The sequence below is a fragment of the Corvus brachyrhynchos genome, unplaced genomic scaffold, assembly GCF_000691975.1.
Source record: "Corvus brachyrhynchos isolate BGI_N302 unplaced genomic scaffold, ASM69197v1 scaffold115, whole genome shotgun sequence".
NCBI lineage: Eukaryota > Metazoa > Chordata > Aves > Passeriformes > Corvidae > Corvus > Corvus brachyrhynchos.
Window position 1 is genome coordinate 10,242,177 of NW_008239553.1, and position 15,541 is coordinate 10,257,717.

At 40.9% G+C, this 15,541-nt stretch overlaps 1 protein-coding gene and 1 long non-coding RNA gene across 4 annotated transcripts in view; one reads left to right on the plus strand and one right to left on the minus strand.

Annotated features, from left to right (window-relative positions):
• Positions 1-7,058, plus strand: part of LOC108448523 — an 11,193-nt gene extending 4,135 nt beyond the window's left edge. The window contains exons 2-3 of the long non-coding RNA XR_001864419.1: positions 1,532-1,769; positions 6,517-7,058. This is a non-coding gene — a long non-coding RNA (uncharacterized LOC108448523). The remainder of the gene's footprint in view (positions 1-1,531; positions 1,770-6,516) is intronic.
• Positions 7,059-11,252: 4,194 nt separating this feature from the next.
• PSEN1 (presenilin 1) overlaps positions 11,253-15,541 on the minus strand; it is a 25,550-nt gene continuing 21,261 nt past the window's right edge. Inside the window, exon 12 of one of the 3 annotated variants that reach the window (XM_008639492.2) lies at positions 11,253-15,456. In XM_008639492.2, the coding sequence (XP_008637714.1) occupies positions 15,301-15,456 (156 nt within the window). In that variant the 3' untranslated portion in view covers positions 11,253-15,300. The remainder of the gene's footprint in view (positions 15,457-15,541) is intronic. The other 2 variants (XM_017741806.1, XM_017741805.1) reach the window with 2 other exon arrangements.

The following is a 15,541-nucleotide window of genomic DNA, read 5'->3' on the forward strand; positions in this document are numbered from 1 at the left end:
TTCCACACTCTCCCCAGAGATCTCACACTATTCACTGTGGAGTCTAAAGTCACCTGCTCTTAGCTGGGCTTGGCACTGACTACGCCAAATGCTGCTTAGGAGATACAGGAGCAGAGAGAAAAGTTGAAAGCAAAACCTCTGACAAGCAATTCTCACCCCCATGCCCACATACATTTATCCCTCATAATTCCCGGTTCACTTATACACATTACTTCCGCTAAAGAAAAGTAAATCTGGTGCCAAAACATAGCTCTTTGGTTAAAAAAGTGTTACATTCAGCAGAGGTTTTAACTCTAGCATACTAAACATGGAGTCATTAGGATTTAACACTACTGAAATGGAAATCAAGACAGAAACCTTTCCAGTTCTTATACTTCACTTTGGAATTGGAGGAGGACAACACCGACTGTAATAGCATTAAAAGATCCTCTGGACCAACATGCCCTTGGTAGAAAGTACTTGGAAGCATGAGGCACGACATAAGCTCTTGCTGATGTCTTCCAGCATCAGTCAGCAAGGAAGCTGACACCCTACTAAGGACAGCATTACAGCCTCGCTGCCCAGCAGAGAAAAGTTAGCAACAAAACAGAGCAACAGGGGCTGTCAAGACAATGATCCTTCCCTCCATCTCAGCAGACTCTCGTGGCACAGCTCTCTCCAGTGGCTCAAGGCAGTGACAGTTCTTTTCCCAGGCTCTGTCCTTGTGCAACCCCTACGGGGCATGAGAAGATGCCCAAATCCTGGCAGCTGTTTCCATATGCTTATGGCTCAGATCTCTGACAAGGGATTCTGGAATGAGAGTTCTCTCCCAGCATAATGAGGTCTTTAGTCATTAACAAAGGACCCTTCTGGGGCAGAATTCCAGCTGCGCCTGAGATCTTGCTTCCACAGAGATGACTTTTTTCCAGCACACAGGTTTTTTCTGAGGAGAAAGGGAAAGGGTTGCTTTTACCAATCCAGGGATTTTCAGTTGCAGCTGTTAAAGGCTTCTGTTTACTCTTAGATCAGGGTAAGAAATCTCTTGCTTCTCTTTCCTGCCGCTTCACAGCTGCCGGTTGAGCTTCTGTGCTTGCCGCTCCTTTGCCTCAAAGGCAAACTTGGTGTCCTGCAGCTGGGCAATGGCCTCCTTGGCCTCCTTCAGGTCCTGACAGATGAGCTCGTACTTCTCCGTCAGCTCCCTGTTCTCTCGGCGCAGTTCCTGTACCACCTGGTTCACCTCCTCCGTCTGCTTGGTGCAGTGGATCTTCAGCTGCTCTACCTCAGAGAGCATGATCTCCATGTTCTTGACCAGTGACTCCAGTTTCTCTCTGGACATGGTGTCAGGATCAGTTCTGTTCAGTCTGCCCAACCCAAACCCGAAAGGGACAAAGAAAGCCACCCTGTGCAACATGCACCAGGACGTCTGGCAATCACAGTCTTGTGCTCTCTTTTTATACACTCTGCTGCTCATCCTCTTCCCTTCCCTTTCCTTCCCCAAAGTGTCTCTAATCTTCTTTGCTTGGTTAATCTACTTATTTTTATTGCGTTGTAGAAATCGACTGAAGGGCTGACAGCCCTGCAGTAACATATGTGCTGTGCAGCAAAAGCCAGAGCAATAATGAGACTCTGTGCACAGAGTCCACAGAAAACAGCTTTCATCTGAAGAATTCTCTTGGGAACCCCTTGCAGTACCCATTAAAGTACAAAGAAACCTCTTCAAGCCAGACGCCTACTCCAGTCCTGTGCATCCAGTCCCAAGAGCACAGCCTGACTTTCTTACATATATTGAGGTAAGTAAGCTTAACAGCAATACAAATCATGCATAGGCAAAGAGAACTAACTCAGTTTCTCTTCCTCTCTCCTAATCTTATGTTTGAGCAAGATGGAAGGAACAAAATATAAAATTCCTGTTTTTTTTCCAGGAGAAGATCTATCCAACAACAAATGCTGCAACAGCCTCATCTTCTATTGAAAGCATTCACAATGACTATCACAATCAGTGGCAACCACAGTTACTGGGCCATGTACCACTTGAAGGGGGCTTGTGTTCTGTTAGGGAGATGCAGCCTAGAAATCTTAAACCCTTTACCTTCCCTGCCTTTAGCTCCATAAGTAACACTGGTCCCAGAATTCACACAAAAACTTACTCCTGTACACACTTGCCACTCACAACAGTGTCAAATGGCTGCTGAGCACAACTGAACTTGTGAGAATCAGGACTGAGACATGCCAGTCTCAACACCCTGATTACTCAGGTCACATCAGACAGCAGGGTGATCCCAGCAGCCACAAGGGATTACGTGAGTCTGGCCGACTTTCTGAAGTTTGACCCAGACTTTCTTATGTATCCAGTTAATTAATGCACTTGCCTAGACCATAAGAATCATTAATTAGCCAAGTATCTGATGTAACAATATCACCCTTGAGAAATTAATTTGTCTGAGGTGATATTGCATATGGCTCCCCAAGAAAGAACCCATGCTGTTTAGTGCTGACTGTCTGGCCAGGGGGCACACACCATGGCAGAGACAAGAATGCAGGCTCGCCCTTGGGGAACTTGCAAACTAAGGACAGAAAAGCGTGCCTCTCTGCTTCCTCCCCACATGAGGAAAATTTCCTTCAGACAGAGTCTGCGCCTTTTCAAAAGCCTTCAGACTGTTCCACACGCCCACAGAAAGGCAGAGTCTCATTTGCCACATAGCACATAGATGTAGATCTGTCCTCAGTGTATTCACCTCACAGAATTACATTTCAGTGCACAGTATTGCACAATGGCCTTTACTCTTGCATGCTGTTTTGCAATTCCAGTTCCCCTTAAAAGGATCTTGTAGTGCCATCACATACATTAAATACCAGATTGAGAGAGAATACATGTGTTCATGTGCAGAGGTCCCCCAAATATATTTTTCCTTCACTTTTCTCCACAAAATGTTGCTTTTTTCAGATGCTTCATCCCACAACTCATTGCCCCTTCTTCCCTGCTAGGCTCAGAGAAATGAAGCTCTTTCTTCCAGGAAATTTTACATCTCCTCCAGCACTGGATGAAAACACTGCTGGATGCTGGCCAAGCCCTGACAGTGTTCAATGGCCTGGGACTTTTCACAGCTGGAGGTTAAAGAGCTGCTCACAAAGCCAGCTATCCTACTGCCTCTCACACAAGTGCACCAGCAGACCCCTCTCATCCTGGCAGATGGAGCACTTTGCAGCTCACTTTGAAATGAGCAGAGTGACATCCTTCAGATGAAAAGAGAGTGGGAGAATCTAAACATAATTAGAATATGTCCTAAAGTCCTTGAAGAAACATTTGCACTGGCTGTCAGCCCAGATCCCACGTGATGCACATGGCACTGGAATAGGCTGGAACATGCTGTAGCATTACAAAACAGCAGGTCTTCATTAGTGAGGAATCTTCCCTATCTCTACAACTGTACACGCTGCACCCAAACAGTTTAAATCAAGCAGAATTACAATGATGCACAAAGGGAGTGCCACAGAGGCCATCTACTTGGATATTAGTAATTGATACATCATCTCTCACTGTCTTACTCAAAATTATTTAAGGTGCCTTGGATACAGACAGAATCTTGGCAACAGAAACGGGGTAAGACACTACTGAAATAACAATGTAAAATGAAAACAAGGAGTAGCATGAGAGGAGTTTCTACAAAGAGAAATGAGAATCGTTACTACGCTTGGTTTGATTTAAAATAGTATTTGATGAAGTAAGAGTTAAAAGTGTGCTCATGAAGATTGCAGTGGGAGAATGATGCAAAAATCACTAGACCTGCTGCAACAAGACTAACTTGAACTGTAGTTTCTTACCTTTAGTAACTGCAGGACTCCACTGTTGCAGACAAACTGGAGGAAGACAAACACCAAGAGTGAATTCAGCTGGGGAAAAATGCAGAACCAGCATACCTGGTAAAAACAATTCAAACCACAAGAATTCAGTGCACGTGGACACACAGCAAACAGCAGTCTTAGGAGTGTTGGGGATATAGCATGTTAAGACAAAAATTAGTGACAACATAGCAGAGAAAATAATAAAGCACCGCTAGAATGTATTACATAGAGGCAGTGCACTGTGAGGGAATGTGGTATCTCTAGCTTCTCCCTCCACCCTGCTGGAGGGGAAATGCAATGTTTTGTTCTGGACATTTGTCATAAAGGGGCCAAGAAAGAGTTTGAAACTTAGACAAGTGTTCAGAGAAGATGCTGATGTCAAAAAATGTGAACTCTGTGAACCAGGTTTAAGATGAAGGATTGAAAACTACATGGCAAGATATTTCTAGGACTGTTTTGCAATCATGCCCGGGTTCTCTGCATGTTCTAGGGAAGACAGCTCAGCTGGAAGAATATTTCTGTAATTACTAAGGGCCTGACTGTGCAATTGTAATTTTGAAAACATCAGTGATTTCTGTGCTCTTAGCCAAATGGTGCCCCTCAGGTTATTTCATAGCCATCTTAAATCAGGAAAAATTGGGGTTGAACTTCTCACTATGGTACATGCTACACTGAGAGACACCATTGACAAATCTATCAGCTCTTTTGTGCATATTCTTTATGCATATGGGTTTGAGATGTATGAAAGAAGGAAACACAGAGCTAGTTAAGAACAAAACAGGGGAGCAACCACTGGGAACACCCACTCCTGCTCTTGTGGACGGCAGGAAAATTGTAGAAAGTGGCACTGGTAGAAGTGAAACTTCTCATGCTTTTCCACAATGAGTGGGAGCTACAACATCTAACTACACCACCACACTCAACTACGCTGGTTTTAGCACTAGAAGCAAATGACAGTATGAAGCTGCCAAGCTGAGGATAGTTCATGTGAGACATACTTGTGCTTCTTCACAGGTCTCTGAGCCAAAGAGAATCAACCCTTCCTCTCACCCAGAGGCACACACAAGGCAGAAGTGCAGTTTCCCCATCACGTTCATACCTCTAAAAGTCTGAGGAGGAGACACAAAAATCATACTCTTTGAGTATCTGTCTGAAAGCAGACCACAGGCATTCCAATTTCTAGTGTATTTAACAGGGGCCCTGGGAACATTTGAGGAAAAAAGCATTAAGCTACCTCACTCTCTCTTTGAAGTTTTCCCAGCAACACAAGAGGGACAATTCACTATCCTAGAATTTTAAATAACTGCTCAGGCTGAAAAAGCAAGCCACTTGGTACAAACCCTGCAAAATAAAGCTACGCATACCTTATCTTCTCAGGCATACTTAGATTGCTGTATCTAATTCTAGTTTTGCCAGTCACAGACACAAATGTACAATGCAACGTTCACACAACTGTTGTGGGAGACAGCACTGTAGTCTCTTAGTAGATAGCTTAAGGTTATCATCCCCAGCTAACAATGGCCATTATTTTAACAACTAATTTTTTTTAAAGACATATAGTATGTCACTAACTGTAGTGAAAGTGTTAGAGCCCTCCAATCTGTTTTTTCTTGCAGCCTTTTCTCTCATCCCTGATTTCTCCCCAGTGGTGTGTCTAGCAGCCAGTGCGGCATTTGCAAGCTCTGTGCTTCACCATCTAGGAAGTCTACTTGGGTAAATGCATTTTTTACAAACCCATTACAAGATGAAGTATAAAAGCTCTCATTTCTATATTCATAGTAAAACCACTTTAAAAAACAAAACAAAACCAAAACAACACAAAAACCCACGCAGAGACCAAGCAGCACCTGGAGGCACTGACCATTCCTGCACCAGAGTGGGAGACCTTTGTCCCCAACTGTTCAATTTGTTTCTAATAAAAGACAAACACCATTGTTCCAGTGTCAAAATACTCAGCACTGTGTAAGACATTGACGTAATGATGATCTCATCCTGCAGAGTTTAGAGACTATTGATAAAATCTGCTCTCCTATTAAACCATGAGATTTAATTTTTGCCACTACTGTAAGCATCAGCCATATCTCATGCAATTTGGCAGAACTTGAGTTTAGCTGCACATAAAACTACATGATTTACAGGTTTTAATCTAAAATATTGCACCAAAAGGACACCTACCAAAATTGTGATCAAAATCCTTTTGACACAAATAAGAATGATAGTCTCAATAGTGTAGGTGTCTAGAGAGGTATTAATGGATACAGAGGTACCTTTTTCCATTCTGCCTCCATCTACTCATCAGCCAGATCAAAACAATTAATTTAGCATAATACAGCTCAGTAAAAAAAAAAAAAAAATTGGTACCTTTAACAGAGTTATTCCCAAACTGGGTTGATTTCTCCTTAAGAAATCAACTGGGTAACAAAAATACCAAGCAGTGAGAGGTGGCTTATACAAACTTTAAAAAAAAAAACCCTCCAACCCTTTACTAGGATTTTTATGATCTAAGAAGAGGAAGAAACAGGTCCCACATGTCATAAAACTATTTAATATTTGAGGTGAAAAAATTTCCAAAGCAGGACAGTGATGAATCCTTCAGATTAAAGCAAAGAGTGAAAAATATTAATGACTACTTTTAAATGTTAAGAATGTTTCAAAACAAAAGCTCTTCCTAAAATAAGAAACTGTTTTGTTCAGAGTGTCAAACTGGAAAATTTGCGAAGCCCCTCTAGACAGTAACACAAGGAGTTGTGCTGGGAAGACATCCTCCATGGCACCTAACCAGCTTTCTGGTGAGGAGATACACAGAACACCTCCTGGGGACCACAGGGGATTGTCCAAGAGGCTTTCATCCCCACACCAACCTCCTTGGCCACCCTCTCCATAAGGCCTGAAGTCAACACTGTGAGAAGTAGGGGGAAAGAAGAACGAAACACCTTCCCTGTCCCTCAGAAAGGACTGGGGCCTGCCAGCATCTCCACAGCCTGCAAGGACAGATCAAATGCACAGGATTCAAATGATGGTCTCAGTAAGTCAGCGAGCAACGCAGCCCGAGGAGTAATTAGATCTGATGACAACATAACAGTCAATGGTTTGTCTAATACATCTTTCCATGTCATGTTGAATTAAGGGCTGCTGGAAAGGAGGGGAATGAGCAGAAAACAATTATCCATAATCTTTACAGAGGAGCAAATATATATATATATTTGCAAATAAATAATCTTAGAAACATTCTTTCATTTATTCTGTAGTGTGATTTTTTCCTAAAGACTAAGTGTCCATCCTGACAGAACATGCAGACTTCAGGAAAGCAAACAAGTAAAAATTCCCAAACTGTTGCTATTGTTCAGTACACGTGAACTGAAATACTGGTTCAAAGAAAAGAAAAGATGCACACTGCTTATTTGCAGGACCTGGGGTTATGCAATCCGGTCCTGTAACCAGACTACACCAAATAAACTGGCAGTGGTGCAGATGTCAGTAATTACTGAGAAATTTGATCTGGTGAGAAGAAAGGCCTCTTTTAGTTCTAGATACATGTGAACAAACACATCATTTTTGGTTCAGGATGCCAAATTCTATTACAATGATTATTTTGACATGACATTTAAAACTCTCCTTACCAAGCTAATCTGCAAAACACAGATGAAGAACTTGTCAGTTGTCTGTGGATTTCTCTTGACTACCTGTTGTACATTTAAGACAAATCAGTCTGCGTTACCCAAACACTTCAAGGAAGTTTTGTGTTCACTATTCAGCAATATAAAAATATGACTGAATGTTAATTCAGAAGCCTCAGAGACTGTAAGGAATGGAAGCATTGAGGATGAAAGGACTTCTCAAAAAGGATGCTTTTAAACTATGGGAGAACCACGGTATCAGCAAGCCCTTGCCCAGAACTACCTAGGAACAGTTTCATTTAATCATGACAAGTTGTCAATGCCAAAACACTGGTATAAATGAAGGCTGGCTCCCCAGATGACTGTTCTCCTACCAGCTTGTCATAAGATCAGTGTCTCAGCAAATCTCAAACACTAAAAAAGTAGACAAAAAATACTAAATTTTCTGGGGGCAACAAGTAGCATCTTCTCAGTACTGTATCCCTAGCTCCTTGTCACATAAACAGCCTTGACAATATTTAAGCAGATTATGTACACAACAGCTTCATCTCCAGAGGAAGTGGGATTAAAAGGTTTATTGCTACTATGACAACAGCCAGGTTCTGCTGTTCTTAAAATAGTTTCGAAACCTTAGCAGTGACTGGAAATGCATACATGCCTCCCCTACAGGATTCATCATGTACTAAATACAGCCCTCCAGAAAGAAACCATTTTATAACAGTCTACTTTTTAAAGTGTATATTTTTATTGTGCTCTTTAATCCCTTGTTACGAGCACTAAGAATAGAAAGCAGTAAAAAAGGCACAGTGCTGCCATGTGGCTGTGATTACAGCTTTAGAAGTGCTTATTGCTGGGTGCTAGCTGCAGATGCCAGGACAGGCACTGCCCCCAAACAGTGACGCCCCCTTGCAGCACTTCTGCACGGTGGGGTCTCATCAGACCTCTATCTGCTCCATGCTGCCATTTTTGTCCTTACAAATGTTCCCCTTTATGCCCACAGGTATGCTGTCATGTCTAAGGCTGAATGAATTCCTCCCTTGTAGTAACAACTGGAAGTAGAATTTGTTACACAATTCATTACCAAACAGTATCAGTGAAGCCCGGGCTGGGGTGTTAAGTGTGCCAATAACTAAATGGTAGCATGAACTCTTCACTTGAGTATGCTATTGTATCAGTGGTTAGTATTTTGTTGCTGAGGATGGTTAAATAAACCATTGATCCAACCAAATATGCAGCTGCTACACTCGATGAACATCCAGCTGTGCTGAGGCATTCTCCAAGCACATTCATGCTGACTTGTACAACAAAGCCAGCAAGAAGTACAATGCTTAATTCTGACAGCAGCATTACCCCAGATCAAAGTGGGCAACCCTTATCTAACACTACTGAAATCAGAAAATTAATATGAACACAGAAGTCTATTCATTATTCCAGCCAGTTTAGATTAAAAGCATATTTCAAACCAAAGAAAAATCAAATTGAATCCAATTACATTGGTACTATCCATCAATGTCTCTTGATGCCAAGCTGAAATCATCTTTCTGCAGCATATCATGATTTAAAGAGAAGAGAAGCAAATACAGGTTGTTAAACTCAAGGAGCAAATGATTGTTTCCTTACCCAGTTCTCAGTTCTGTTAGCTCCTGCCCATGAAGGCTGATTGTTTTCTCTATAGAGTCCACAAACTTGTGACATTTCAGGCCAGAATGTGGCCTTAAACATAACTTTATTGAGATTTCTTGGTAATTAAAAAATACCTAGTAGTAACTGCTACGGACCAAGCTGAATTCTCCATGAGACCTGATGCTGTATATAAAGGAATCTTATTTACCTACTCCCAAAAGATTACGTTAAAAAATGGAAGTAAGAAAACACAGGGATAATTAGTGTGTTAGATTCTATCTCCAAGTTGAGTATTTAGCCTAAAGATAAAATTCTACTACTTTGCAGCTGGTCAGACCCCAGCAGGTACTGATGCCTGAGGTTACTCTTCCCTAGATGGAGGGCTTTGTAATTCCCTTGTTAAACTTAATGAGATTGCTTTCTGTCCAGTTCTCCAGCTTGTTGAAGCCCCTCTAAATCTTTGCATAGTCATCTGGTCTATCAGCCACTGGTTCCAATTTTTGTGTCATCTGCAAACTTGCTGAGGGAACACACCTTTTCATCATTCAAATCACAAATGAATAGGTTGAACAGCACTGACCTCAGTATTGAGCCCCGTGATACACCACTGATTTGCCTCCAACTGGACTCTGTGCTTGATCACAACCCTCTGGGCCTGAACACTGGGTCAGCTTCCAGCCCATCTCACTATCCCCTTATCTAACCTATACTTCATCTGCTTGTCCATGGTGAGGTTATGGGAAACGGTGTGAAAAGCTTTACAAGAGTCTAAGTAAACAACATCAGCTGCTCTCCCTCACTGAGCAAGGCATCCAGCTCATTGTAGAAGGCAAAGAGGTTGGCCAAGCATGATTTTCACTCCGCAAATCCATGCTAGTTACTACCAATCAACCTCTTGTCCTTCATGTACTTGGAAGTGCTTTCCAGCATGATTTTCCACGTCAGCTTCCCAGGGACAGTGGCAAGGCTGAATGACCTGTAGCTCTCCCATTCTTCTTCACTTAAATTTGCTCTCTTCCAGTTTCCAGGAAGCTCTCCCAACTGTCATGACCATTCAAAGACAATTGAGAGCAGCCTTGCAATGACATCAGCCAGCTCCCTTAGCACTTATGGATGCAACCTGTCAGGCTTCATACACTTAAGTACATCCAGTTTGCCTGCAAGCTCCCTAAGCTGACCTCTTCCACCAAGATTATCGACCTGTTCCAGACTTCCCCTCTGGTCTCAGTGATAAGGGATTTCTAAAAGCCAGTCTCACCAATAAAGACTGAGGCAAGGAAGGCAATAAGCACCACGGCCTTCTCTAAGTCATTTGTCACAAGGTCCCCTTCCCCATTCAGCAGGGGTGGGGGAAGGGGCACCTTTCTTTCCCAAGTCTTCCTTTTGCCATTATATAACTGTAAAATGTCTTCCCATAATTGTAGAATGTCTCCCTTCTTCTTGCCCTTTACATATCTAGCCAGATGCAATTCCAGAGGGGCCTTGGCTTTCTTAACACTATCCCTGCAAGATCAGAAAACAACTCCATGCTCCATTTAGGTCATCTGCCCCTGCTTCCACCTCTTCTCCACTTCCTGTTCGGGCTCAGTTAGGAGCTCCTTGCTCATCCACACAGGCCTCCCACCACCTGTACTTTACTTTCTACTTCTCAGGATGAACCTCTACTTAGGTCTTTCATGCAGAGACAAAGGTAACCCCCAAAAAAAACCTCTTCAGTAGAAGTTAGTCAACTCAAACAAATTTGAACTTTGCAGTGAATACTTCTCCAAACAATGAAAAAAAAAAAGCTCCATTTCAATCATATTGGTAAGAAATCAACTCCAAAATAACAATACACAACACTGTTCATGAAGTGTTTCCTTTCTGAACATCCTATGTATTTTTCCTGGTAATTTTCATTGTCCCAGTTGGTGTTTCAGTATAATCTCATTTTTCGTGCCTTAATTATACCTTATGGGTGCTTTTGAAACAGGTTTTGACTGACTCTTTAAAGGAACACAAAAAGTAGCTTTTAGGAGAAAGGTAATTATACAAAAATCAGTTGAAGCTCTTCTGCTAGGAAATAAGGCAGCTACTTAAATGCCTTAAGAAAGGAATCTTACTCATTAAATGTTGAATAAAAATAACTACAGTGCTTATGCTTCCAAGAGCTTTAAGTGATGGCTTTAAAATAAAGTAGTAAAGACAAGATGAACCAGGATCCATGCAACTTTTATTTTAATAATTAGACAAACACAGGAAAATTTGCAATAATCTATCAAAACTGTATCTTATCAAGAACCAGAAAGGTGTTTAAAAAACATTCACATTCAATTCAGGTTATGTACAAACCAGTGTCTGTAAAAAAGAAAACAGCAAATGCTTTGAGTGTAGAAGAATTCCATTCTAGTTCATGTTTCAACATTTCCAATGACCAAGTTACCACTGAGATGCAATCACAGTGCAGACGTGTTCCACAATCTATTAAACTTGTTTCAACAGCATTGTCAAAAGTAATTATTTAAATAAAACATTTTGATAAGTTTTGTTGAACAGTACCATCCATCCAAAATTTACTTCTGCGTATTTACTCCTTGACTGTACTAATGGCAGAAGAGTTGTCATCTACCGGTCCAGAGTACATGAATCTATATCTCCATAGGTACAGATATATATCTATATATCCAAGAAGCACCAGTCTCCTATGCCTGAAATAGCCCATGTCTGCTTTGTACATTGAGATCAGCCATTTTTACTGGAGCACAGCCCTTGATTTTTTTGGCTCAAAGAAGTCATCATCTACCCATCCAGAACTATCCTGAATGTGTTGCAGTATCACATGCTTACACCTTCAGGACACAGCTCACACAGATGACATTTGAATTTGAGTGTGACCATAATAGCCATACACAGATACGACAGTATCCTAAGCCTTTGCTGTAAGACCACCTTCCAGGGATCTCTCTTTCTTTGCCCTGGATTAAATCCCCCAACAGACGGGGGGGGAAAAAAAAAAAAGAAAAAAAAAAAAAAGAGACAAATGGAAGTGCCTAGATTTTAGGAAAGTATGTAATTTGTTATTATGTTTTCATATTTATATATTGAATTGAAGCTTAGTCAAAGAAGACCTATTGATATAAGTTGAATGGGCAGAGAAAGCTACTGTGATAGCCAGTTTCAAAGTATGAACACTGAAACAGCCACACAACAGTTACCAGTCAATCTGCCTGAGCACAGAAGAGATGAATCTACTTTGGGTTACACAATAGATCTTTCAGAGCTACAGTCTAATGTGCTGTCATTAACATACTAATTTAGTAATAATGGGAACTCTCTCAAAAACGCAGACTACTTATGAGAAATCTTTCAGTTACAACAATCTAACCAAGGTGAATCACAACCTCAAATTAGATCAGTGTTTCAAGACAAAGGAGAGAAAGTGACACAACCTTCACACTTGTGTAGTAACAACCCAAATGCAAACAAAAACTATTGGCAACTGAACCTTATTTGGACCTACTTTCTGAGATAATCCTTAGATGCAAGATATCATTTGAAATACAAGCTACTATGACTTGGCCTGAGAGGGCAAATTAGAAAATTTCATCTGGTTTTTGAAGGTGTACTTAAGACCTGGTAATAAGCAGTGTACTTTTAACATATAGTTGCCTATAAAAGCAAATTCCCTTCTGATTTTGAGATTCAAACACAAACTTGAACAGTTTCTATGAAAAACAGTTTCTCCATCACTGTAACGCTACACCAGCTCAGAAATTAAAACTTCAGAGTAACAGAAGCAGCTCTGGGAAGTGGAAGACTGACAATTTAGTGTTTGAAGGTTCTGAGCTCTTCCTTAGGTTGTACATCTAATGCCCATTCAGGTATGTGAAAAGGCTTTTGTACATTTATACAGATTCTAAAGCAAGTCTTAATGGAGCTAATGCTCCCCTGATACATATTGAAGCCAAAAAAGAAATAAGAGAGATGGCTTCTGCATTTAAGTAACAACCCTTAACTGAGAGCCAGCTCAGATACACAAATGCTAGTGATGCCAACTCTTAGCAAACCTGTTCTATACAATGGAACTATAGCTGGGATGCCCAATAAAACACATGGGGGAATTTTCTTAGATATAATGCTCAGGAAAGGGACAAGTTACAATGGTATATAAACAACTCAAAGTCTTGTTAAAAAAAAATCCAAACACAAAAACCAACCAAAAAATGACGACAAAAATCCCAAAAATCCCTCACCAATTAACCTGTTTTAAGTCAGACTTCATTGCAACAAAATATGGAACAGTAATTTAAGCTAGAAAACACAAACAAGTTTGACTTGAAAAGTCACTGTAAGCAATTTTGATATAGTTAGTTAATTAATGCTATCCACAATGAATCAGCCCACAAATGAGATGAATAAAAGTACTTTAGATGACACAAGACAATGTACGTTATGAAAATGTAAATGCTAACACTACAGTTAACAAGTCATACTCCAAAAGACATACATTACCAAGGACAATCAAAGAAAGCCTTTCTTGGTTTTAAAGCAGATTTATATATCACAGCCTTTTTTCTTTATTTGGGCAATGGTTGGTGAGCATCTCTGATGTTTCAGTCCTTTGAATCCATTAGGCACTGAAACAAAACCCCAGGAAAAAAAAGGTAAAAGGAGCTAGTGTCAGGATTTTGACAGCTGCTCTACTTGGAAAGGACTCCAGTATCAAGATGCAAGTGTAATAGAATGCCCATCCACTCCCCATGGCTCCCAAGAAAAAACATTACTTGTACACAGTAAGAATTTATGGCAAAACCAACTTCATCTCATCCATCTCATTTCCAAGCAATTATTCATAAATGAGTTCTTTCAAATGAAGAAGAAATCAGAGGTTAGCAGTTTTAATGTTCAAATAGATTCTTCTTCTTGTAAGAAGTTCAAAATCTCCAATCTTCTTTTCAGTGATACTGAACTGTCCTTCATTTTGCCAATCACCAGTTCCTCATGAGAGGTAATTAAAGTGAAGAGGGTCACAAATTTTGCTCCTTGGTGACACTAAGCAATCTCTCACCTAACTTAAGTATCCTCACCAATAAAGACACTGCACAAAAAAAAATCCTTGCCAGCCTGAGGTGTTAGATGGCTGAGTGACCAATACTCAGGTCAACAGAACTCTGAACCATATTTTTCATGAGCAAGAATTTCAGTGATGCATTAGAAGAGCTCCTAATAGCACTTTGATCTCTAGATCTGGCAAGCTAAACTCCATCTGGGATTGCTGCAAACTCCTACTTATCTCGTAAGAATGCCAACAGAAGGAACATCCACCAGTGATGCAGTCCGTGCTGTGTTGTTAGTGACTATTTTCAAACGCAGGATTTGAAACGGTGTTCTAGCAAAACGATTTGCAAGAGCACAAAGAGTAAGTCCCGAAATTGCTTTTTCATGCAGTTTATTAACCTTTTAGAATGTAAGATCCAAATTAGGACCTTATGATCCTCTACTGCCAAAGAATTCAGTCCAAGTCTAAGCAGCTACATAAACTGGAGCAGGTGTACAGAAGGTGCACTCCATGCTTGAGAATACGAAGTACTGAAACCGAGAAGAGGCTCTAGTTCCAGTGTGGAAAAAAAAACAAAGAAAAAGCTTTTAAATTTACTAAACCAAACACACTCAGGCACAGAGGCTATGAAGTCATGGAGCACTCTTAGAGTGACAGTACTTTCTCCCTTTGTCCAATTGCTATGAAGTCCTTTCCCGTTACACAGTTGGGACTCCACTGTCAAAAAATCACTGCTGAAGAAGTCCAGATTGGGCTTGCTCTCTTCAAGCGGTTACAGGGACAGGTTCCATGTGATTTGTCAGCTTCCTCTGTTAACATCAAGGAAGTCCTGAGCACCCTTAGTGCTGTGAAAACAATCAGCCTGTGATAAGAGATCACATTGCTGGTGGAAGCATTAGCAATTTTCACACAGGCGGTCCTTACCAGAGATATGCATACCAGATTACCTCTGATATAACAGCACCTGGCTTAGACTGGCCATCAGGAAGAAGCCACTTTTACACAGGAAAATTCATATGGTGCCCAGTGCAGCAGTTGTCTCAGGAAAAAAAGCAAACCAAAAACCACCATCGGAGGAAGTTGAAATGATTCAGGCTTGGAATCTTGAGTATTTAACTTCAGTCTCGCTTGAGAACTGAGGGAAAACCATTTTTCCTCCTCCCAGATTTGCTACAAATATCCATTCCAGCATCATGTCTGCTAGATATAAAATTGATGGAATGCTAGCTGGTCCATAAAGGGTTGCACCAAATTATCTGTAGCAAAGTAAAAAACTAGCCCAAAGGTTATGGAGATTGGAAGAGCTGGTAAGGCCTTCTTAAAGATGGCAAGAAGCAGAAGTGTAAGGCACAGACCCTGAGGGGAAGGAAAAAAAACAAAACACGAAAAACATAGGGAGAAATTAGGGAACTCTGACAAGCAAAAGATTATATTATATATA